This window comes from Pongo abelii, chromosome 9, assembly GCF_028885655.2.
Source record: "Pongo abelii isolate AG06213 chromosome 9, NHGRI_mPonAbe1-v2.0_pri, whole genome shotgun sequence".
NCBI lineage: Eukaryota > Metazoa > Chordata > Mammalia > Primates > Hominidae > Pongo > Pongo abelii.
Genome location: NC_071994.2, coordinates 61994251 through 62019153, shown reverse-complemented (window position 1 = coordinate 62019153; position 24903 = coordinate 61994251). Strand labels below are relative to the sequence as shown.

The window sequence follows — 24903 nt, the reverse complement described above, 5'->3', positions numbered from 1 at the left end:
AAAGAGCATGAGTAGTGAATTATCAAAAATCCTCAACTTGGCCCTCCAAAGTATGTATAATATGTATGATTCCAGACTTCCTTTCCAGTCTAATCTTATTACTTCTAAGAGTTGGAGAAGTCCCTGTAGAGAGAAGGTATGACAGTAACAGATAAAGTGGTGGCCTCCTGGTTGGCTATTGGCTTTATTGACTCCTGAGGGGGACATACCCCATGTCTACCATAGACATACCCTTGGTAGTAGGGAGGGAGACAGGAGGGCCCACTCTTTGTGATCTGCCTTGCTCATGCTCATGTTCTGTTCAGATAGATACCTCCAGTTGCTGGGTCTTTCATCTACCTGACATAATTTTAGGTTCTTTCACCTTCAAGTGCCTCTCCTGTGGCTGACTCTGGTCATTTCATACAAGATCCAGTAGTGAGGCAATAAGACAAGGAATTTTGGATTCAGACAACCTGAGTTTGAAGCTTTTTTGCTATTAATAATCATGTCACTTTGGGCAATTCACTCTGAGTCTCACTTTCTTAATTTGTAAAATGAAAACAAATAATACATATTTTACAAAGTTGAAATAAGAATTAAATAAATTAATAAATATAAACTCTTGGTACAGACTCTGGCACATAGAAACTATTAAATCAATGGAAGCCACTGTCAATGTTATTACAATTGGCCTTTGAATGTGTGGCACACAGCATTGAATGGGAACCTCCAGAGAGGAGTTCCCTCATCTGTAAAATGGGCACGACCTCTTCCGTCTTGAACGTCCTGTGTCTCTATGTGTAGAAGTCCCCTTCTTATCACAAGGAATGACTAGCCCCCTCTTGAAGCCTCAGTGAGTCCTAGGAAAAGGAGATCAGGGTAGGGAGAAAATGTGGTCACGCTGCCAGCAGATAGTTCTCTCTGCACCTGGAGTCGGTACCTTTTCATATTACTCCACTGTCTGAGCCAGGCACGTCCCCCACTGTCCTCAGGATGGCTTCACCTTCTGCCCTGTCTCAGAACAACCACTTAGCTAGTGAAAGTGCACCCATTAAAGAAACAAATGGCTCTTTCCTGTGGCAGCAGGAGGATTAAGGTGATCAGAGGGCTCTCTGTAATGAAGACAAAGAAGATGAATTAGGCTTTGAAGTGCTCACCGCCCCCTGAAATACTTAGGAGATTAAATGCCCCATGAGGCTTCCGGTAATGAATCTGCCAATGACGCCAATGCTGTGTGAAGCCTCTTGGTCTTGGATCTATACAGACTATCTCTGTTTGGACAATGAGAACCCCTCCATCATCCTGGCAAGCCAGGTCCACTTAATTTGTTCAACAGAAGCCTCGTTGGGTATGCCTATCCTGTCGCCACCCTTGGGGTATGGACATTGGTGAGGGCAGCCTTGGACCTAGGCTCTTCTATCCCCTTCAGCTAATCTACAGGAAGGTGGCATGGGCTGCAGCTGACATGGTCAGCCATTAAGAAGCCTGACAAGCAATCTGATTAGTCCTATGTTTTCATGCCCAGGAGGTATTTTCCAGGAGCCATACTGCCCATAGAATCCAGCTACAGATCTGACAGGGGGAGGTAGGAAACGGGCTGCCTCCAAATGTATTGGTGAACTTCTGGCCTGTCTGTCAAGCAGGGACAATCTAGGATGGAAGAGACCTGATTATCTTATCTAATATATAATAGAGATTTTTACTGAGTCTGACTTTTTGTGGACTTCAGGAATTAACTGCTTTCATAAAGGAAGGAGTGCTAGTATATACTCCCACAGTAATACTTCATCTGTTTGGCATTTTAGAATGACTAGATTTTGTAACATTTCTGGGACCTCACTGTGAATACCATTTATCAGGAAATGCCAGTCACTAGGGGTTTCATTTTTGTCTCACATCTCAAAATCTCTCTATAGTTTATAAAGCTCTGTCATATACATATATGACATATTAGAAACAGCACAGGTTTTTAGTTCAGACAGATTTGAGTTCACATTCTGGTTCTGCCATTTCCCAGCTATGTGACCTTGGACAAATCACTTAATCTCTGAGCCACAATTTCCTCATCTGTGTAATGGGGATAATAACATTTGCTCCCTCCCTCATGTCATTATGATGATTAGATGGGATAACGCTCTTAAAGTACTTAGAACCAAAGCGAATACTCAATAATGAATGGGATGGGTTCTCTAACAGAACCAGAGACTGGGATGGGTCTGAGACAGGGAATGTAAGCTTTGGAACAGGAAGGTAGGGTCAGGAAATATAGTTAATGTGGTGGCGATTGTATTGGTCTGTTCTCACATTGCTGTAAAGAAATGCCTGATGTAATCCCAGTACTTTGGGAGGTTGAGGCAGGCAGATTGCCTGTGTTCATGAGTTCAAGACCAGCCTGGGCAACATGGCAAAATCCTATCTCTCCAAAAAAAAAAAAAAATATATATATATATATATATTAGCCAGGCATGGTGGTACACACCTGTAGTCCCAGCTACTTGGGAAGCTGAGGTGGGAGGATGGCTTGAGCCTGGGAGATGGAGGTTACAGTGAGCCAAGATGGCACCACTGTACTCCAGCCTGGACGATAGAGCCAGACCTTGTCTCAAAAATAAAAATAAAAATAAATTACCTAAGACTGGGTAATTTGTAAAGAAAAAAGTTTTAATTGGCTCATGGTTCTACAGGCTGTACAGAAAGCACGAAGCTGGAATCTGTTTGGCTTCTGGAGAGGCCTTAGAAAACTTACAATAATGATGGAAGGCAGAGGTGAAGCAGACACATCACATGGCAGGAGCAGGAGCAAGAGAGAGTGAAGGGGGAGGTGCTTCACCCTTTTCAACAAGAACTCACTCACTATTACAAGAACAGCGCCATGAAGATGGTGCTGAATCATTCATGAAGGGTCCACCCCCATGATCCAATCACCTCCCACCAGGCTCCACCTCTAACATAGGGGATTACAATTCAACGTGAGATTTTGGTGAAGACACAGATCCAAACCATATCAGGGATATTGTGTAGTATTGGAGGAATCCAGGATCACAACACCCTGTCCTGACCTGCTCCAGAAACCCCTCCCTACAAAGCCAAGGGCAAACCAAGCACAGATAATATGGTCTGACTTTTATATGCTCTCTAATACTGTGGGCTTACAGCCCAACATTCGTGTAATCCCTGGGGTGAGGGAGTTGGGCCTCACCCAGGAGAGCGCTTCAGCCTATTTGCCAGCAGCACGGGACCTACATCCAAAACAGTTCTATGGCTTTTATCATGCGGTCTCCTAAGCCTAAATCTTAGCCCCCCAGTCTTGCCACTTTAGTAGTAAGGGAAAGCTGGTCCTGTCAATGAGAAGACCCACGTAACAAAGAGAAGAAGCTATGTGCTTGTCTCTGGGTCTAGGCAGGTGCCCTTCTCCTAGTCTCCATGCCTGTCCAGCCCTCTCAGGTCCTGCGCCCTGGGACCTGGGCCATGTCTGCCAGAGGGAGGAAAAGGCTCAAAAGAGAGCAGAAGAGGAGAGGGCTATACCTTCTCCTGGGCTCTCCTGCCTCTCTGGCCTTGGAAAAGAAAGTATGTTCAAAGAGATCACACCTTTCTTCCCTTAGATCCCTTAATTAATTCTACAAATCAATGTCCTTGTCTGGATTCTTTCTGCTCTTTGGTAGAGGAAGTGGTGTGGAGGGAAGAGGGTGCGGAGAAGCACTGGGCTTCCCCTAGAGCAGGGCTATCCAATCTTTTGACTTCCCTGGGCCACAATGGAAGAAGAATTGTCTTGGGCCACACATAAAATACACTAACACTGACAATAGCTGATGAGCTAAAAAGAAAAATCACACACAAAAAATCTCATAATGTTTTAAGAAAGGTTACAAATCTGTGTTGGGCCACATTCAAAGCTGTCCTGGGCTACATGTGGCCTGCAGGCCATGGGTTGGACAAGCTCGCTAGAGGCTGAAAATTATTCTGCTTTTTGTTCTCAGGGCTGCAGTTGACATTGTTGCTGCAAAGTTCAGAGAGTTAACACGGTGATAATAGAAATCTAAATATTCATCTGGCAATTAAAGAATAATTCTAATTACAGTCATACAAGCTGTTGGCTTTTTGGTCCTAATTTCTGCACAGCATAAAAGTAATTATAACATTTCATGAAATATATGCCAGGCTTTCTTTGTTGAAAGTTCTTTAGATCAGAGCACCTGTCTCTACTTGGGTGTCCTGGGTATTCTTCACTTGCCTTGAATGCAGTTTGGTCTTCAGTATTAGTTTCCAGCAAGGGAACACAGGCAGAGTCAGGTGTGATCAGGGCTGACTACTGAGACACTGCTAGGATAAGAGGCAGGCCTGGTTCACACCTTGGCATCGGCCTGCAGACAAGTGTTTCTCCTCCGTGTGCGCTGACATCAAAAGGCCTCTCCAACCTCCTTCCTACCACACAGGGGCATTTCTTCTTGAACCAGTGACATGGGAGGTCCCCTGCTATCCTGGATCAATTTCCTGTCTGCCTCAATTTTCATGTCTTTGGAGGCCAAAGAAACAATAATTTGAAAATGCCACAGAAGGTAGTGAATACACACTTTGCTGTTCTTCTGATGGGAGGGGTTGACCTGATCTGGGACAGGCTTGCCTTTGGGAGGGATCTCACATTAGCAGCGTGTCTTGGCCACATGGATGCTCAGCCCCCTGAGTGCTGCATGTTACTTGGCTAGCGTTTCTTGACACAGTCTCTCAAGGCTTGGGTCCTTTCAGGTTCTCCTGCCCAGAGCGAGCCATATTTATTTTATTTAACAAAGGGTGCTTGATATTAACTCACTGAATGCTCATACAGGTCTTAAAAGATGCCTTTTATTTATTTACTTACTTATTTAGAGACGGAGTCTTGTTATATTGCTCAGGCTGATCTCAAACTCCTGGCTTCAAGTGATCCTCCTGCCTCAGCCTCTGGAGAAGCTGGGATTAAAGGCATGAGCTATGGTGCCTGGCTGAATTATTTTTATTTCTTGTGGTAGGGCCCCCAAGGATGTCCACATCCTAATCCTCAAAACCTGTGAATAAGTTACTTTATATAGCGACATGGGTTTTATAGATGCGATTGAGTTAAGATCTTGACATAGGAATATTATCCTTGATTATCCAGGCAAATCCAGTGTCATCACAGAAGTTCTTGTAAGAGGGAGAGAAGAGGGTCAGAGTCAGAGAATCAAATGTGATGAAGGAAGCAAAGGTCAGAAGGATATACTCCCCTGAGCCAAAGAATGAGAGCAGCCTCCAGAAGCTGGAAAATAGAAACTAGGAAATTGATTTTCCTCTAGAGCCCCCAGAGTAAATGAAGATCTGTCAACAACTTGATTTTTGCTATGAAAGACACATTTAGAACTTCTGACTTCTAAAACTGCAAGATAAAATTGTGTCATTTTAAGCCACTAAGTTTGCGATAATTTGTTATAGCAGCAATAGAAAATGAATACACCAAGGCACAGAAGGTTAGGTAACATGGCCAAGATCATAGCAAAATATGATAGAGCCAGGATTTAGATGTAGGTTGAGCTACACGCTTAGCTATCACATTATACTGACCTCTCACCTAGGGCCTCTCTCAAGGATGATGTCCTCTGGATTCACCAAACAAATGCAGGGGGAATGGTGCCCTTTTACTTAGGTGGAATAGAACTTAATTGAACATCATCAGACAAGACTGAATTAGCCTGGGCCGGGGAAACTGTCTGTCTGGCTCCTGCACTCTGCCCCCTGACAGCATTGTTAACTTGTATCCAACCAGGTAAAACAGCTGTCCCTAAAATCTCACCCATGGACTTGACTGTGAGGATAAACATTGACCTCTTTCCCCTCTATGTTATGGTGCACACAAGGATGTTTCACAAGGGGGACTCAAAGCAAGGCATAATTGGCATTTATTCAAATTGTGCTTAATTGAATACTTCATCTGCACCTCCAGAAAACCACATGGGGTACAGGCTCTGTAGAGAGGAAGTAATTTTCATTAACAGGATCTAAATTAGTCTGACACAAAGACCTACGTGGTGCCTGTGACACGGCTAATAATTACTGCGTAATGAACCCGTTGCCGCGGACAAAGGTTTCCTTTTCTTTTCCTAGTTTGTCCTTCTTCCTTCCTTTACCTCCCTTCCTCCCTCCTTCCCTCCTTCCTTCCTTCCTCCATGAATCTGCATGTCAAGTAAGTGTTTTTATTCAGAAAGGGCAGCCTGGTGATGGTGGGATGTCTCAGCCCCTGTGTGGTAGAAACAGAGTCCATGCTTCCTGCTAACAGCCCAGAGATAGCCAAATAAACTCTAAACTGACATGGACTTGGCCGTGTACCTCCTCCCTCATAAGAATGTGCACACGATGCCTCTTGGGGAACTTTCCAACCCAACTTTTTCATCCCAGCTTTTTCCTCTAACTCCTTCCACTGAGCCCACAAACACAATCTTAAAAAGTGCAAAAATAAGTAAATAAATATGTAAAAGAACCTCTAAGTCCTAAACCTCCTTTAGTCCTATTATCTTCTTAACTGCAAATAGGAGCTTGTCACCCCCTTCATAAAACACCTGGTGGTACAGAGTCGATTTCAGGATAAAGGTTCTGGAGTATTCTCCTGTGCTTCCTCTGGCAACCCACTGTAGTCATGGTTATCCAACCAGGCCCCTGATGGAGTCTGAGCTGGAAGGGGTTGTCACACACACAGATGCTGCAGCAGCCTAAGAATGTGGAATCCCCTTCCAACATGTGTTTAGAAGGAAAGGGGAGAGAGAGATATTCTATTAATATGGTAAAGTTTTTCCTTTCTGTTTAAAGGAAGATATTTTTTAAATGTATTTGTTATCCAGAGTACAATAGTAATATTTGTTATCCAGAGTAATTAAAATGTAGATAATACTCTCTCGGTAGACGTCACATTACTATCCAGTTTCAGAAATTTAGCTGCCTGAATTCTACTCAGTAGACTGTCAACTGCTGTCTCAGCGGAGGGGGGACACAGTCTTTGCTTATACCATCCTGCAAGCTTTGAAGAAACCTTTCGAGAGAGAGGCTTGTACCAGTGAGAAATGTTTTTTAATTTAATTTTATTATTTATTCTAATAATACTTGAGAGCGCTGTCCATTTCTGTGAAAGTGGGTGAATTTTCATCTTGCTATTTATGTCAGGAGCAGTGTTGTGGGTGGTATCTGAGTTAACAGGTGCCATGTTTCCAATCTATTCCAGTAGCATTTTGGCACCCTTTTGCAGTTTGGGGTCCCTGGAATGAGTCCTCTGTCAGGCCATTCCTTAATCCAGTTTGTGCTGTGAGTTCTTTTTTCCCTTGACTGTACCAGGGGAGGCTGGTTACAACCCACAAAGCTGTAACTGAGACTCACTGTCCACCTGGTGTCAATACCCCATTTCCTACAGGCAGAGACTTTCAGTGATGACTGATAAGCGAGGCTTACCACAGACTTGTAACGTGCAGCTGAGTATGCACTTTCTCGTCAGATTCCATATAATACCCAATACTTGATAACACTGCCTCTTCCTACTCATGCCCTCTAACGTGACCTTAGCCTTCATTCATCACAGGTTGAAAGTAGGTGAGGGTTAGTATCCAGGAAAGAAGCTGGGATGGAAGAAGTCAACCCAGAGTAAGAGCTAGCTGTCAGGAGGACAAGCCAGCACAGAGGAGTTTGAGGGGCCAGGGACCTGCTTGTTCTGTCTGCATTTCAGGACTGGGGACCAGAGCAGAAAGACAACTGGGCCCCAACTTCACCCAGGGTTATGCTAGTCTTTCCAGGGTGTCCTGGGGCCCTTGGGGGCCGTCCTATAGCCATAGGCTGATAAATGGGCATTAGTCACCGGGGAAATACATCTGGGTGGCAGGAGCCCATAGGATGGAAGAAAATGCCATGGAAGTATAGGCCCGGTGGACAGGAAGGAGTCACAGGATAAAAGGAAGCTTTGTAGCCCCTGGCTGACCTGTCTGTAGGCAGGACCATTAGGATCAGGTGTGCTCATTTTCTCAGTTTCTAAATTCTCTTTTCCAGATTGTGACCATCTTGGCAAACATGTCTGTCCTAGAACAGTGTGCCTCTGACATCATTCAGGAGAATGGTATGCCTTTGCAGCATTGTACATGTTATGTGGACTATCTGGATGTAGGGGACTGTGTCTTTGTGCTTGTGTGAATGCCTGTGCAGGTATGTAAATAGGTACATGTGGCCGGGTGCAGGGATCACGCCTGTAATCCCAGCACTTTGGGAAGCAGAGGTGGGCGGATCGACTGAGGTAAGGAGTTGGAGACCAGCCTGACCAACATGGCGAAACCCCGTCTCTACTAAAAATACAGAAATTAGCTGGGTGTGGTGGTGGGTGCCTGTAATCTCAACTACTCAGGAGGCTGAGGCAGGAGAATCACTTGAACCTGGGAGGCAGAGGTTGCAGTGAACTGAGATCACGCCATTGCACTCCAGCCTGGGTGACAGAGCGAGACTCTGTCTCAAAAAAAATAAATAAAAATAAAAAAATAGGTACACGTGTCTCCACACTTGCATGAGCATATATGTGTGTGCTTGTATGTGTGCAACTGGGTCTGTATATGTGAATATTTGTTTGCTTTTGTGAGGCCTAAATTCTAGTGGAAGACAGATAATGCATAAGATGATAGCAAATGTCCAGCGATGATAGCGTGACAGTGCCCTGGGGAATATGAAGCAGGGAAGAAGAGTAAGGTAGTCTCAGGGTCGGGGGGTGGTGGTTGCTATTTTAATAGGGTTGTGAGGAGAAGGCAAATATTTCATTATGATCCTCAAATAAAAAAAATCTATTCCTACCAAGGGATACATTCCAACTTTAAATTGTTCCTATCTTACTGGATTTGGCAACAGTAGAAAGCTGAGGAAGGGGTGAGAATGGGAGAGCAGGTCAGGGCAACCTGAATGTCTTGAGCCCTCACTGAGTGCATCTCTTCTCCCGCTTGCTCCCTTGTTCCATCTTGTGCTGAACATGTCACCAAGGTCCAGGTGGGGCGGGCCAGGTTTCATCGGCCTGGAAGCTGATCTAAGCTGTTTCTGCCAAAGGACAAGGTGGCTGCCTTGCAGCTGGGAGCAGAGATGGTGAGGGCTTCCTGTGACTGGGAAATAAGGGAGCAATTAGCAACCAGTTGGAAACCAGAGACGCTAATGAGGCGGAGTGAGCTGGGAGCCTGTGCCTGCTGCCTCTGTTCTTGCTAAACCCCCTTCTCCCAGGCTTCCCTGCTGTCTTAACAAACATACACTTTCCCATCCCCCATTGCTCTGTTACTAATTGAAGGACATCATTTTGTGTTAATTTTATGTGATTGAGCTAATAATGAGAAACTTTGCTGAGCCAGCTGAGGCCATGAAGCTGAGCTATTGCATCTGTGCCCTGTTCTTTCGGTACTTATAGAGCCTTACGTTGAAGTGTTCAGTGGGAGTGGGTCTCCATAGGCCTGTGAATTTGAGATTGGAATATCTGGCATCTGTAGAGGGTTTTATGGTTCACAAAGTGCTATTGACTGACTGACTCAGTAAACAGTTATTGAGACCTAACATGTGCCTGGCATTGTGCTAGACAATGAGAACAGAGATAACTAAATCCCTGTCTTTGTCCTAGAGGATTTCACAGTCTAGACAGAGAGCATAACTTAACAAAAGTGACATATGATAAAAATATAACATCTACAATAGAATAATGCAACAGAGGGAGGTTGGCATGGTGGTTGAGGTTGAAAACTGGAACCATACTCTGTGGGTTTGAATCCTGGCACTGTTGTTTACTAACCATATGACCTCTCTGTTTTTTCATCTGCAAAATGAGAATAATCCCTACCTCATAAGGATGTTGTGAGGATTAACATGAAGCATGTTAGAAGATTGGCTGGCACAGAATGAGCACTATGCTAAGCCCCTCTGCTCTTTCAGGAAACAGTGGCAGTCTCACGGGGTTTACCTGAAGAGAGTTTAATGAAGGAGCTATTTTCCAAAGCAGGGCAGGATTTGAGGAATCAACAATGGTGTCAATGCAACTGGGGTCTACTGGAAGACAGGCCTCTTAGGTCTGGACAGGGCAAATCTTGTTGTGCAGACTGGGCTTTGAGAGTCCATGGTCTAAATCACAGGTTGCAAACTTAGATGCCTACAAAATTCAGACAGGTAATGTAAATGGACGAGGTGAGCTCACCAGAGACAGGATCAATCTCTTTTAAAGAAGGAACTCATAATAAGCTTTAACAATTTGTTGTGCAGAAATGAGGTCCTAGGGTTAAAATTCAGGAGGCAGTTTCAGAAGTCAGAAATTTAGATTTTTATAGAAATCCTCCAATTAGCACACTATCAAAAATCTAAAAAAATTGTAGACACTGTGTGGTGCAACAAAACAAAGCAAAACTATAGCCTTGGGTCATGTCTGGTTTAAGTTCTAAGCTGGCAGGAGCCACTGGGTGCAGAAGAGGGGAGTGTGGGATGGGCAGTTGGGCAACAGCTCACACAGAAGATGAACTTTTGCTACAACCTGCAGGATGGAGTTTTTTAGATGGAGCATCAAGAGGGAAAATGGCATCCCTTGTAGAAAGAAAGAGTGGGTAAAGGCAAGGAGGTATGAGTGGACAAGGGTGTGGTTTCTAGAACAATCAGAAGACAAATCTGGTTTCAGGGAGAGGTAGGAGGCTTCTCAGCAAAGATTATTCAGGTTGAAATCTCTCAGTCTAACCACTGCACCCTTTTCCAGCTTGAGTTTACTCTAAAACATTTGATCTAGTCAATATCCAGCTTAGGTTTGGATCACCTCTTACCTGGGGGATTCATCACCACTGGACCTGTCTCAGATACAGCCAGTATCAGAAGTGAAGAGGTGATGTAGAGAAACCAGTTATCTGAGTTTCTTTCATTTTCTTAATCCTGAATGTGATGCTACATCTGAATTTTAATAGCGGCTCCCCCAACTGCTAACCATGTGACACTGGGCAAGATACTTCACTTCTCTCTGGGCTTCAAATTGGAATTGTAATGGTACCTAATACATGAGGCTACTGGAAGGTTTTAGGGCATTATGCATTTACTATGCATTTAGCACCGTGCTGAGTGTGTAGTAAAAGCTCAATAATAGCATTAAAAAATAAAGATGTCTTCAGATGCTCCTCCCAAGTATAGTGACTTGGTACATGGAGACACCCTCAGGAGAAGAAGGCAGGGAGGAACAGCCTTGTCCAGCTTCCTCCCTGTGGGTGAGACCCCTGAAGTCATCCTGACAGCCTTTGCTTGCACCCTGCAGCCATCTGTCCAGCTAGCCCCATGGGGAAGGCTCCATGCTGGGGTAGGTACAAACTGTTCCTTGCTTCCTGCCTAGGAGTCCAGCTTATCATGGGCATGCTGTCTGAAAAGCCAAGGTCTGGGACCCCTGCTGAGGTGGCAGCCTGTGAGCGAGTCCAGCAGAAAGCTGCAGTGACCCTGGCTCGTCTCAGCCGAGACCCAGATGTGGCACGGGAGGCCGTGCGGCTCAGCTGTGAGTGGTGCTTTCTGGCTGTGGCTGGAGTGGAATGGGGGGATTGGGGGTGGGAACAGCTCTGATTTCACAGTGGCAACAGTGGACATAGGGCAAGAGCTGGCTGGCATAAGCCCTGTCTCTGGGGGCTCAGGGGTGGAGGCTCAGGGGTGCAGCCCCTGGTCTAGTTTGTAACTTGGGGCTGAAGCCAGAGGGAGAAAGGACCTAGAGAGGTGAAAGTTGGCCAGAACAGTGACTCACCTGCAGACTGTTAATAAGAACCCCATTCTTTCATTCACTCATTCATTTATTCACTTGCTCAGTTATTCATATACTCATTTATTTACTTATCTACTCACTTGTTCATTTACTCATTAATTTATCCTTTAGTTCATTTATTCATTAACCCATTCATGACTTCATTATTCACTATTAACTCATTCATTAATTCACCCATTAACATGCTCATTCATTCAGTTAGTCACTTATTTACCCAACAAATATTGTCAGAGCACCCACCCTATGCTAATCTCTGTTCTGAGCGCTGGGCATGTAACACTGGATATGACATTGTCCTGACCCCAGGGGCTCACAGTCTCATGGAGGTAACAGATAAAAAAAGAGATATTCTCACTTCAGTATCATGGGAGTGACACCCGAAGCATGTCCATGGTGCATTTGGCATGCACAAGAAGTAGCTCATGTTTATCTGGGTGAGTCAAAGAATGGTTTAACAAGGGGGTGAGTCCTCTGCTGTGGTTTGATGGGTAAGTTACTCCTATCTGAAGGCTGAGGAAGGGCTCTTCAGGAAGAAGCATGAGAAAAGGCATGGCAGTGTCACCAATCATCCAGGTACCCAGAGAGACAGCCTGGGGCAGCAGAGGGTTTCTGTTCCTTCAAGACCTTACAGAGGATGGACACACAGACTGCATTTGCATACCTTCTACTACTATCGTATAATGAGGGTGTCTTTTTTTTCTTAAAGTGTAAAAAGAAGTCAGTCTGCATTGCAAAGCTGTCATTCACTTAACTCTCCTCAGTAAAGCCCTAGGAAATATTAGTAGAGTCTGTAGTTTTATGTTATTTTAGCCACAGTGTATTTTCTGATTGAAATTGGCACTTGAGAAAAAAAAAGACACAGCTAGGAATTTTGTCTGGTAAAGATTCAAATGTTAACCCACATCTGTGGGTTTGGCTTGGACTCTCCAGCTTGGCCTGATCCTGACCAGGGTCTGTTCACCACTGAGGGAGTAGAAAGTTTCCACCACAGACTCCCCCAGGTGGGTTCAGTCCCCTTCTCTGGCAGATTGGGTGTGCAAGGGAGGCCCAGAACCTCTGGGTCAGGCCTGGCTGGGCCCCATCCTGGGCCTGAGGTTCTCCCTGTGTCTCCTACAGGCATGTCCCGTCTCATCGAGCTCTGCAGATCCCCATCAGAGAGGAACAGCAGTGACGCCGTGCTTGTGGCCTGCCTGGTGAGTTCTCAGTCTTCCCCCAGCTTTTCCCCTGGCCTTCGGTATGCAGACAAGGGGGCCAGGAGAACTGGCTGTGCTGTGGCTGGCTTCAGTAAGCCATAAAACTTCTCTGGGCTTTAGCTCTTCTCTTTAGGATTGTGATCATTGTAATATTTGTTTCACTTCATTCATAAAATCGTGATGAAAATTATATGAGGGCTGAGAAACTCCCTCTTCCCTCTGTTCTACCACTACAATTTTAGAAACCAGGAACCTTTGAGGTTCCCGTGGAAAGCTAGCTGGTCGTGTCTATGTCATGGTGCCTGCAGAACATGGGAGCTAGGATAGGGATATCCCCTGCCTATTCCAAAGGGAATAAAGTGAGAAAAGCCTCCATTTATCCCTACAGGGAGCTCATCTGCTGGTGCTCTTCTAGCATTGTAGCTCCCTCCTCCTTTGTGGAATAGAAAGAGAACGAACACGACAAGACAGAGTGGACTATTCAGCAGCCACCTGGATCCTCACCTTGAACACAAGCAAGTGTATCCTAGGAAGTCCCCACCCAACTTCTTTTTGCTAGGGGTCCACCATGAAATAATCAATAGTACCAGACAGAAAATGCACGCTTCATCCATATATTCTTCCCTACTAGGTCTCTAAGGACTCCCAAAATAGAGTAGCTTCCATTTAGAAACATTTAGGAGCAGGGAAGCCACTCTATAAACACAACCCTTAACTTCCAGAAGAAAGTGCCAGCTCTTGTGATCAAAGAACATAAGGGGGAAGTGATGGATTTAAAGATCCTTCAAGCTGTCTCACAGTAAAGTCCTCTTCTCAGCCCATTTTGAGCTGAGCTTGTCTCTTTTCTGGGAGTTTCTGATAGGTGTTGTGCAGTTGTAGAAACAGCGGGGCATTGCAGTCAATCAGACCTGTCTTGGTTGTACCATTAATGAGCTGTGTGACATTTGATAAGTCACTCAGTGCTAAACATTTTATTCAATAAATGTTTACGGAATGATTCTGTGTTCCATTCACTGTTCTAGGCTATTGGGGATACAGCTGCAGGTAAAAAAGACAAAAATCTCTGCCCTCCTGCTGTGGCTTTTATTTTGGTACATTCAAGGCAATCTTAATCTTTTTGTGCCTTTGGTGGTCTGGTGAAGCTTACGGACCCCTTTTCAGAATAATCTTTTAAATGCAAAAAATAAAATATATAGAATTAAAACCAAAACCAATTATATTAAAAATTAGTAAACTATTTAAATATGTGATATATTAATATATTTGCTTTTTAGTCAACACATTAAATAAGACCTAGCAGTAAGTCTAATAAGTATTGTCATCTTGACTCATGCAGACCATAAATGGTATTTGAAAATATTTTCAACAACTTTCACGGGCTGTGAAAGTATTTGTAATTTCTACTGGGAAATCACAAATCACAGGGATTGCAAAGATGCCATGGTTTGTTGCTGCATTCACATTGCAACTGAAGGAAATGCTAAGTTTCAGTTACAGGTTGGTGAAAATAAAGATGTAACTTTTTCTCATTCAAGTTCACAGATCCTCTTAATTCTGCCTGTTCTAGCAAGTGAAGTGAGAGGAAATTAACATGTAATGATTGGCCCCAACTACCACTGCCTGACACTGAATAGGCCCTGAGGAAATGTTGGTAGCATTGAAGGCACTTGGGAAACTATAAAGCTCCATTCAGATATGAGGGCTTGTGATTATTACAGCTATCATTTTTATTAGTGTGAAGGAGAGTGCACAGAAGAGCTTGGATACTGTCTTTAATCACTTGAAGGACTTTCAAGCCGAAAAGGGATTATGTCTTGTGGATGAGCTGGTGGATGCTGAAGAGAACCCCTCCCTCCCTAATCCATTCTCCGTGTGGCTTCTGAGTTAATTTTCCTAATGACAGTTTATAATCATGACACTTTCATGAAACCCCCATGGAACCTTTCCATGGTTCCCCATTATCTCTGGGCCACTGTCCACCTGTTCGGCCCTTCTCAGTCTGGCTCAGACCCATCCCTAGGGCCTGTGGACCTCCCACTGTCTCCAGGCCCTGTCCACCTGGGCTAAGCCAGAGCACCCTGAACTGTGCCGTGATCCTTGCTCCCAGCAAATATTTTCTCTATAACTCTGTGTTAAAATTCTGGAAATCCTTCCAAGCTTAGATCTAAATCTCTCTCCTTCACACAATTTTCCAGGAGCTCTCTGTGGTGCAAAGCCAGAGAGTACACAGCATGAATCTGAGCCTCCTTTCTTGGGTTTTGTTTGACCAAGTCCAAGGCAGGTTCCATTATCTTTGTCCCAGGTGTTTTAAGGGGAGGCTCTTGGAATTCAGACATAGGCCTGCCTGATTCTAGAGGCCTGCACTTTTCAACCAGACCATCTTGTTCCAAGCCATGCTCTTTCTCTCCCCTTCTCTTACAGCACTGGTCTCCAGCATTGACTCATGGAGGAGGATTTGTACTTTTCCCCCTCTAGCCTGGAACCTTCCCAGGGCAGGGGACTTTTTCCAGCATTTTGTATATCCATGGGACCTTGAGTTTGATGACTATGTATTAATTGATTTGGGGACCGACAGACTTGCTTCCCCTTTTCCTAGCTCCCAGTCTTGGGGGTGTCCATGGTTTGTCCCTAGGAGTGTTCCAACATTTGAGTGTGGTCTCCTGGCTGGTGAGATTCACTTGGAGCCTAGCCTGGCAGATGGGGTTAGAAGCCACCATTCCTGCTCTTCCCCAAGGCCTTTCCAGCTTCAAAGGCTCCCTTCAGGTAGAGGGAGGAAGTTTCACTTATTGTCTCCCCTGTCTGGGAAAGTGGCAGTGCAGATCGTCTCTCCCAAAAAGAATGGATTTTTCCTGAATGAAGCCGCTGTCAGTAGGTTGCCAGGCTTGTTTAATGCTTGGGTGTTTTCAGGCTGTCTGGGAATGAGATTCTAGGATGACTAGCTGTTTAACCCTCCCAGAGAAGCAGAGGCTGAGAGAAGGGTTGGCAAGGGTGCAGGGTCCTTTGAGGCTGCTGCACACTGAGGAGGGGGTGCTCTGAGCTACTGTAGGGTTCATGTCCTGTAGACTTTCTGGGGACCCTGGGGAGGTAAGGGTGTCTCTTCTCTCTCTGCCGCTCTCTGTTGTGTTTTGCTTTCTGCTTTGCTCTCTTTCTAGGGTTTGCCTTCTCTCTTAGCAGTTTCTCTTTCTTCTTTCCCTTCCTCCCCTCTTTTTATCACCATAACTCCTTTCTCTCCCTCTCTACTCCTTCCTTTTTCTCTCTGCCTCCTTACCTCACCCTACCTCTCTCCTATTATCTCCCCTCCCCCTAAGGGCTCTCTTATTTTCTTTGCCACTATTTCTTTTTTTTCCTCCATCTCTTTTTTATACTTGGTTTTTTTTCTTCACCAAGTTCATCTCTGTCTGTTTTAATATTTCCTTCTTGTTCTTTTTTCTCTATTGTCTCTTTTTCTCTGTTTCTTGGCTATTTCCCTTTTATGGCTAATTTGCTCTCTTGATAGGTCTATGTTCTATTTCTCTGTGTCTCCTTGTCTCCCTTCTTGCTTTATTTTTATCCCTAATGCAAAAATGCATTGGTGGCCTTATTTCCTTATCTTCAGAAAATCCCTGGTTCTGTTTTCATGATGACAACTCAGGGAAAATGGGGTTATCTTTCCCAGTTGGAGCCAAGAAGAATCAGAAAGTGCTGTGAAGTTTATCCTTGTTAGCCTATGGGGTAAACCACGCCCCATGAGAGTCGAGATGTGTTAGTTAGAGACAGTTCTGGGGAGTCTACTTCCTGTTGCTAGGGTCACAGACCCTGCTCATTAATGCACAGAGACACACGCTCCTTCTCTTTGACCCGGCCTGGACATGACAGCACCTGTGACTCCCAGCAACCAGCTCAAACTATCCTCTCTTTTCACTTTGTTGGCCTGATTTCTCAGCAACAGGCTACCTGCCATGTCCAGGTAATGAGTGGTACCCCTGCCTTGTGCTCAATATAACCTTGTGTCCTGGGGTTGCAGCATCCTACCTGTGTGCATAGGTCTGAGTGCCCTGGAGTCAGACTCCTGTATGATGTTTGGAAGGCCACTTTCTCCCTCTGAGCCCTAGTTTCCTTATTTCCAAAATGGAGATCATGACACTTAGCTTGCAGCATCATGTAGAGATTAAGTGAGGTGCTATGGGGAGATTCTCAGTGTTTGCATTCCCTCCTTCTTTGCTTCTTTTGCCATTCTAGATATTCCCCCACTCTTTTTGCTTCCAGGGGTGGGAGAGGAGGGGCACTTTGTTCCCTGCTGTGGATATGCTCAGGAAGAGGGAAGAAATTAATATTTATCAAGCACTTAGCATGCATTGTCTCAGTTAACTGGTAAACAGGTCTAGGTAGGTACACAGCTCACATTTAGTTTCAGGTTGCTCTATCAGCAGATCTCAATATTAAAGCACTTCGTTTATTCATTTCTTTTCAGCCAACATTTATTGAGTCCTGTGCCAACCTCTGTGTTGTCTGCTATAGATACAGAGAAATAGAAAACAAGATCCTTACTCTCGAGGAGCTCAGAGTCTAATGTGGGAGATAAATACCTAAAAGCTAGTTACAGTCAAGTGTGAGAAGCTTGAGGTCAGCCCAGGGGCCCTGGTTGCACAGGGGAGGGAGGGATGGACTGTCTCTGCTTCAGGATAATTGGGGAAGGCTTCATGGGGGAGGTGACAATAGACAAGAGCAGGAAGTCACTTCAAGTCACAAGTAAGAGTATGAGCAAGGAGGAGGGGGTATAGCTCAGAGGTAGAGCATTGGACTGCAGATTAAGAATATGAGCAAGGACACACGGACATAAAACAGAAATAGCATACTCATTGCTCATTGTGTGGGGAGCTGGGGAGTGATTTTATTCTGCCAGCACCTCTCTTTCCTGTTCATCCCCCTGGCCAGATGTTGAATTTCTCAGTAGCAGAATCCCTATCTACTTTTACAATATGTTCTCCCTCTCTTTTCTTCTTTTTTCCATAGTGCTTTCTATAGGACCTTGCTGAATTTATGGATGAATGAATAGTTCTTGCTGTTCTAAGGTTACTTTAGGGATCTGGAAATAATAAAGACCATTATTAAGATTATTAACAGCTTTCAGATGACATCTATCTTAGTGATCAAGGTGCAAATAAAGCCAGGTGACCAAGAGATGTGGTTGCTATGTTGACCAGGTGACCAACATGGTGACTGAGGTGCCAAGTGGCCAACATGATGATCAACCCAAATTGTCTGGTAAATGCACCACTTACTGAAATGAACATTTCAGGGTAGGTGAAGGAAATACATGTACCTGACATGGCCCAGTGTGACATGTGTCACTTCTTCTGTCTTCTCCCCAGGCTGCTCTGCGTAGATTGGCTGGGGTCTGCCCCGAAGGCCTCCAGGACTCTGACTTTCAGCAGTTGGTCCAGCCTCGGCTTGTGGACTCCTTCTTACTCTGCAGCAACATGGAGGAGAGTTTTGTGTAGTGAGTGTGGGAGAAGAAAGACATTTGGCTGTTCTCACACCCCCTCTGACTACGCACCAGTGAACACACCTGAGTACACACCAGCTCTCCTCATCTTCTTATTTATACTTAACTTATTTTTGTGTGAAATAAATGGAGGGCAAAATCTTAGAGCAACATCATCAAACAGTCTGTGGTCCTTGGGAATCTTCTTTGTTTTTTATTTTTTGATTTCTGTAGCTTTTCAGTTGCAGATGTTGAAATTCGTAATGACCAATATGACAGATTGTCATGGGTGATTCCAGTTCATCTTATTTTTTCTACTCTCACTATATAATCTTGCCTCATTTTTTAAAACTTTGGAACCAGAGTATTTCAACTGCCTAGGAAGTTTTTTTTTTTTAAGTTGGATTTGCTCTTCCCAAAAATCTAAAATGAATTTAATAATTGGGTAGAATATATTGGAAAGAAGTTTTTTTCTTTAATAAATGGAATCATATAAAATGTATCCCTGATTTTCTTATTAAATTGTATTTTAAACTAAGTTCTTGCTTCCCAGGTTTCATTCCCCAAAAACTTTTCCAACCATTAAAAGTACATACAGAATTGTCTTGTTTTCATAGGCGTGTAAATAGGTTAAGTTCTGAGTGATTTAGTGAGAAACCAAAGTGACTTTCAAAAATACACCCTGCTTCCTTTGGCTTCTTTGCTTTTGTGTAACCTCCTGTTCACCTCCTGGTGAACAGAATCCTCAGATGAGGCTTATTGAATGATTCCTTCTCAAAAGTATACTTGAAAGCAGTGGTGTGCTGAAGCCAGCTCATGCCCACTCACGAGGGACAAGTGTGAGAATTTCTTCCCAGCTCTGCACTCAGTGACCTTGCGTTGGTAGCCATGAGCTACCTCATGAGCCCTCATGTTAAAATTGGCCATAGTGGGAGTATTTAAATCACAGAAATTCGCAGATGCTATAAAGCACAGCTTTCACTTTTTTTTTTTTTTTTTTTTTTAGAGAGCTGGTTTACCAATTTCACTGCTTGAAAGTATCACAAAAATCTGGGGATCCTTCTGAAAATATAAATGCCATCATATTGTGGTATAATTTACACAATATAATATAATTGTGTAAAATCATGATTATAATAATGTTTCAAGAAACATTTCTTAAATTCCCAATTACTAGTTTACATGAGTTAACCTAATGAACCAAGTCCTGGGCTAAGCATCTAACGTGCATTATCTAATTTATTCCTCACAATAATCACACGAATATTAATTAGTATATTCATATATGTTATTACATATGATCAGATTATTAAATTACTTGCACAAGGTCACTAGCTAGTAAGTGGTGCTAGGATTTGAATCTGGCAATATCTATTACCAAAGCCTTTGTGCTGAATTCATGTGCTATATACAAAGGTAATGTCTAGGTCCTCCTACCTAATGTGATGATGATTATTATTATTACGAAAGAAAACACTTGTGCAACATTAACCAGGTGCCATGGACTTGTTTTATATTATTCTCAGTATAGATATTAACGTTTACTACTATATACCCATTTTACAGAGAAGAAACAGAGGAAACTCATTTTACAGATACAACAATGGAGCTGAAGTAGCAAGAAAATGGCAGACCCTGAATTCAAACCAAGGTCTTCTGAGTCCTTATACAAAGCTTCCATTTTTAGAAATAAGGTATATATATATATTTCACTGAGTTGTGCAGATTGTTCAGATATTGGCAACTTTCATTATATGATATCAACAAATAACTTTTGTTAATATCATTATGATCTCATCTGAAAAGTTTTTAAATATTGGGAAACTATCAAGCTTGAAAGCATAAATTTTGTCATTGGCAACAAACACTGTCAGTTGTTTCCCTTGAAGAGACGGACTCACTTTGTTCATTTTCGAGCAAATGTCTGCCAAACTCCTCAGTCTCAATAACCACAGTTTGTCAATTATTCTTTCAACTAAAGGTAGTGTTCCACAGAAAAAGCAACTAGTTGATACTGCAATTCAAACAATCACACAAGTGCCTTTCTCTTGAAACTGACACGCATTCTGCTTTGGCATACAGTAGAAATGCCTGAAGTGCAGTTCTCATATCACTCAGAATAGTTAAAATGGCATGTACCAGGGGTCAGAATTTAATACACTTAATAATTTTTACTGCTTCATCAAGGATATTCCTAAGTGGAATTGGCATTTTAAAAATTTAAGTGTGTGGCAGTGAAGAATACAATAACTATAAGTACAGTTTGGTGCCACTGCCTTGATCATATTAAGGTGCAATTTTACTTACCATTGCTTTTGCACCATTAGTGCAAATGTCAATAAGTGGAGAAGGGTAAATAACTTCTTAGTATTTTTATAAAAATAGTTTTGACCTCACAGAGCTCCTGAATGTGTCTTAGGACTCCCCAGAGATCAGGGGCCCTACTTTGAGAATAGCTGATCTAGTTTAATTCTAATTTTATAGTGCGGAAACTGAGGCCTGTGTTGAGGGGAAGCAAATGATTTTTCCCCAAAGCATACAGAATGAAGACTAAATCGCAGCCTTTTGCATTCAGGGTCAAAGTTCTGCCCATTCCTCAATATCAGGCTAGTTGGTCACTAATATCACAGAACTGGAAGAGATTAAAGGAGAGTAGCTCTTTGGATAATATATAACATTGAAAATTTCTACACTGCAACCTTTATTGTGAAGGTGCATGTATATCAACCAGGGGCCTAATAGGAAACAGAATTTAACTCAGGTGGTTTAAATAACAAAAGTTTTAGTGAAGAGACTACTTGGAGACCTGAATGCCAACTTAAGGGAGCTATGAGGGATGCTGAGTCACCCAGAGACTAACCACCAAGGTAAGCCCTTACCATCCTAAGGGCAGAAGGGTCAAGTGAGATAATAGTGTTACCAAAGTCCACTGACAGCTGCAGTTGTGGCAGAGGGGCTTAGCGGGTGGGAGCCATAGGGACTCAGCCGCTGTGAGGGACATGGAGTCTGGGCAGGGAGGCAGCAGGACAGAAGTACCCAGACCATCTCTTCTCACCTTCTGACCTCCTTCCAGTGCCTCCCATTGGCTAGTACTCTGGTGTGAGCAAGTTATGAAATCCTCTGGAACTAGCCTCTTGAGAAGAGAGCAGGGCAGGGAAGAGTAGAGATTGGATCTGGGTAAGGTTAGGATGGGGCTGAACTGAGAAAAACAGGCACAGGTAGAAAAGTCTACATCCTTTCTTATTCCTCTGAAAAGCAACCAGTATTACTTTGGGCCTGAAGCAAACCAACGAGTAACAGGATTTATGAGACTTGTTTTAGAGAAGGGGAAGATAGGGGGTTATAGGTAGAAGCAAATAATATCCCTCCTTGGAGTCTTGCTTCAGAAAGAAGAACCAGGAAGGATGGAGTAGGAGATGGCAGCACCTGGGGAAAGGGAAGTAGATTGTGTCCCGGGCCTCAGAGTAAGGAAGATACAGATATTCAGGGAACTACCTGTCCCAAGCCTTACAGAAAGGAAGATAGAGATATTCAGAAGTTGGTGCAGAGCTGAATCAACTGCAGCAGACTGTTAAAATCACAGGAGGTCCATAAAGACAGGAGTCAGCATGGTTGATGGTTCCTGGAGATGGGACCAAAGGCTGTGGCCAGAAGTGTGCTCCAGGGAAAGGTAGAAGAGTCTCCACCTTCCACATCAGCCCTTGGCTCTGCCTCATGGATTTTTCCATAGTAACTTTCACCCTGCTGACTCTCTACCTACACTCTGTAGAAGACAACTACTATACTGGGAAGGGCATTGGCCAGCTATGTGGCCTTAGGCCTTCATGATTGAGGCCATGGGCATAAAGTCCTCACTGGTCGGGTGCAGCACAAGTTAGCTCAGGTCACACAGATCAGGTTGGAATGGGGGGTGGCTGATTGATTAAAAGTTAGGATTTTCTTGGCCTAAAGCACACATATGGCCTGAAATCTTCCTTTATCTCTAGGCCCTAGGACAGGATTAAGGCTGGGACTGGGTTCTCAGGAAGCCCACAGGTTGAGTAGAATCTACATCTATATACTATGTCTAGATGGGGAAATCTGGACACCCAGATTCTTTAGGATAGGTAGGCAGCATGCTATGGAGAAAGAGTCACCACCAGTTGGAATCAGGAGGATTCCTCCATGAGTTAAAAATCCTAGCTTTACCACTTTACTGTTGTTGACTTTGGACAGGACTTTGTACTTCTACGAGCTTCTGTTCTCTCATCTGTAAAGTAGGGATAATACTCCTGCCTGATCTCCCTCTTAGGGTTAGGATTAAGATTAAGCAAGATCATTTGTATGGAAGTTCTTAGTAAACTATAAAGTTCTGTGCAAATGTAAGTTGTCATCATCATAACTGTCATCATTTTGGAAAGGACTCCATAGATGATCCAGTACTTCACTTTCCTTATGCTGGGCCCCCTTGACCGTATCACTTCTAACAGAATCCTCCATTATTGCTCACGCATCTCCACTGAATGTCATTACTTTCTCTATTATTTGACAGTCCCTAGGATCATGAAGTTTCACCCTATATGAAGCCATAATCTGAAAATTCATCTGTTGGTCCTAGCGTTGGTGTCTACCTCTTGGCATGTTATCTGTTCAACAAAAGAAATTACTCCCAAATTTAGTGGCTTAAAACAATAACAACTACAACAACACAACAACAACAACAACAACAACAACAACAAATTTATTCTTATATTTCCTGTGGGTCAGATTTTCAGAAATGGCTTAGCTGAGTGGATATGGCTTAGGATTTCTCGTAAGTTTCTAATGAAGATGTTGAAAGCATTTACAGAATGGCAGAGCAAGGGCTCCCAAAATCTGCTTCTCCATAAAAGCAATGAGAACACTGTTTAAGATTGTAAAAATCAATTTTTTTCAGAACTTTGAAAATTAATTAAAGGCTTGCAATAATCCAGGAAGTTCTAAAGAAAAAGTCCTGAATCTCTGTAAGAACAGTGAGCTTTGTAGTGTTTAACCTGTCTCATTCTCATACCTCTCTCCCCAGCTCCAGGGTATTCTTAAAGACCAGCAGCCTCAAAACTATAATAGCTGTGAAAACCAGCAGCCTAGCAGCTCCTGGAAGAAGCAAAATGAGTTTGGAGTTTCTGTAAAAACTCCAACTAGACATCCACATGCAAAAGAAATCCAACTGGAAAGCTACATTATGCCAAACACAAAAATTAACAGAAAATGCATCACAGACCTAAGTATAAGAGCTAACACTATACAACTCTTTGAAGTAAACATAGGTGTAAATCTTTATAATCTTGGGTTAGACAATGGTTTCTTGGCTATAATACCTAAAGCACAAGTGACAAAAGAACAAATAGACAAATTGGACTTCACCAAAATTAAAAACTTTTGTGCTTGAAAGATCACCAATAAGAAAGTGAAAAGGCAACTCATGGAACAGGCAAAAATATTTTCAAGTCATATATCTGATAAGGGGTTGATATCAGATACAATAAATTCTTATAATTAAACAATAAAAACACAACCCAGTTAATAGCTGGACAAAGGATTTGAATAGATATCTCTCCAAAGGAGACATACAAATGGTCAAAAGGTATGTAAAAGATGCTCAACATCATGAGTCATTAGGGAAAGGAAATCAAAATTGCAATGAGGTACCACTTCATTCTGGCTAGGATGGCTAAAATAAAGAAAAGACAATAACAAGTATTGGTAAGAATATAGAGAAATTGTAATCCTCATACATTGCTGGTGGGATGGTAAAATAGTACAGACACTTTGGAAAACATTCTGTTAGTTCCTCAAAATATTGAACATAGAGTTATATGGCCCAGCAATTCCACTCATGGTATATGTTCAAAAGAAATGAAAATGTATGTTCACACAAAAACTTGTACACTAAGGTTCATAACAGCACTATTCATAGCTGCCCAAAAGTAGAAACAACTCAAATGTCTATTAGCTGATAACTAGTTTTAAAAATATGATAAATCATACAATGGAATATTATTTGGCAATAAAAAATGAAGCATTGATGTAGGCTACAACAGTGATTAACTTTGAACACATTATGCTAAGTGAAAGAAACTAGTACAAAAGGCAACATATTGTATTGTTCCAAATATATGAGATGTACAGAATAGCCAAGCCTGCATGGATAGGCAATCGATTAGTGGTTGTCAGGGGATTTGGGGAGGAGGAATGGGGAGTAACTGCTAATGAGTATGGAGTTTCTTTTTGGTGTGATGAAAATTAACGGTGAATGTTGCACAACTCTGTGAATATACTGAAAATCCAGTGAATTATATACTTTAAAAGGATGAATTTATGATATGTGAATTATATCCCAATTAAAACTGTTACTTTAAAAAAGATGTCAGCCAGGGCTGCGATCATGTGAAGACACAAATAGGATTGGAGGATCTGCTTTCAAGGTTGCTCACTCACCTGGCTGGCAAGTTGGTGCTGGTTAGTAGTGGGAGGCCTCGGTT

General features: G+C 43.1%; 1 protein-coding gene across 4 annotated transcripts in view; it reads left to right on the top strand.

Moving 5' to 3' along the window:
• The window catches only part of INSC (INSC spindle orientation adaptor protein), a 137209-nt gene extending 117636 nt beyond the window's left edge, over nucleotides 1–19573 (top strand). For 2 of the 4 annotated variants that reach the window (XM_054525924.1, XM_002822000.3), the window contains 4 exons: nucleotides 8014–8080; nucleotides 11333–11488; nucleotides 12863–12939; nucleotides 18291–19573. In XM_054525924.1, the coding sequence (XP_054381899.1) occupies nucleotides 8014–8080; nucleotides 11333–11488; nucleotides 12863–12939; nucleotides 18291–18419 (429 nt within the window). In that variant the 3' untranslated portion in view covers nucleotides 18420–19573. The remainder of the gene's footprint in view (nucleotides 1–8013; nucleotides 8081–11332; nucleotides 11489–12862; nucleotides 12940–18290) is intronic. The other 2 variants (XM_054525925.1, XM_054525922.2) reach the window with 1 other exon arrangement.
• Nucleotides 19574–24903: the final 5330 nt, after the last annotated feature.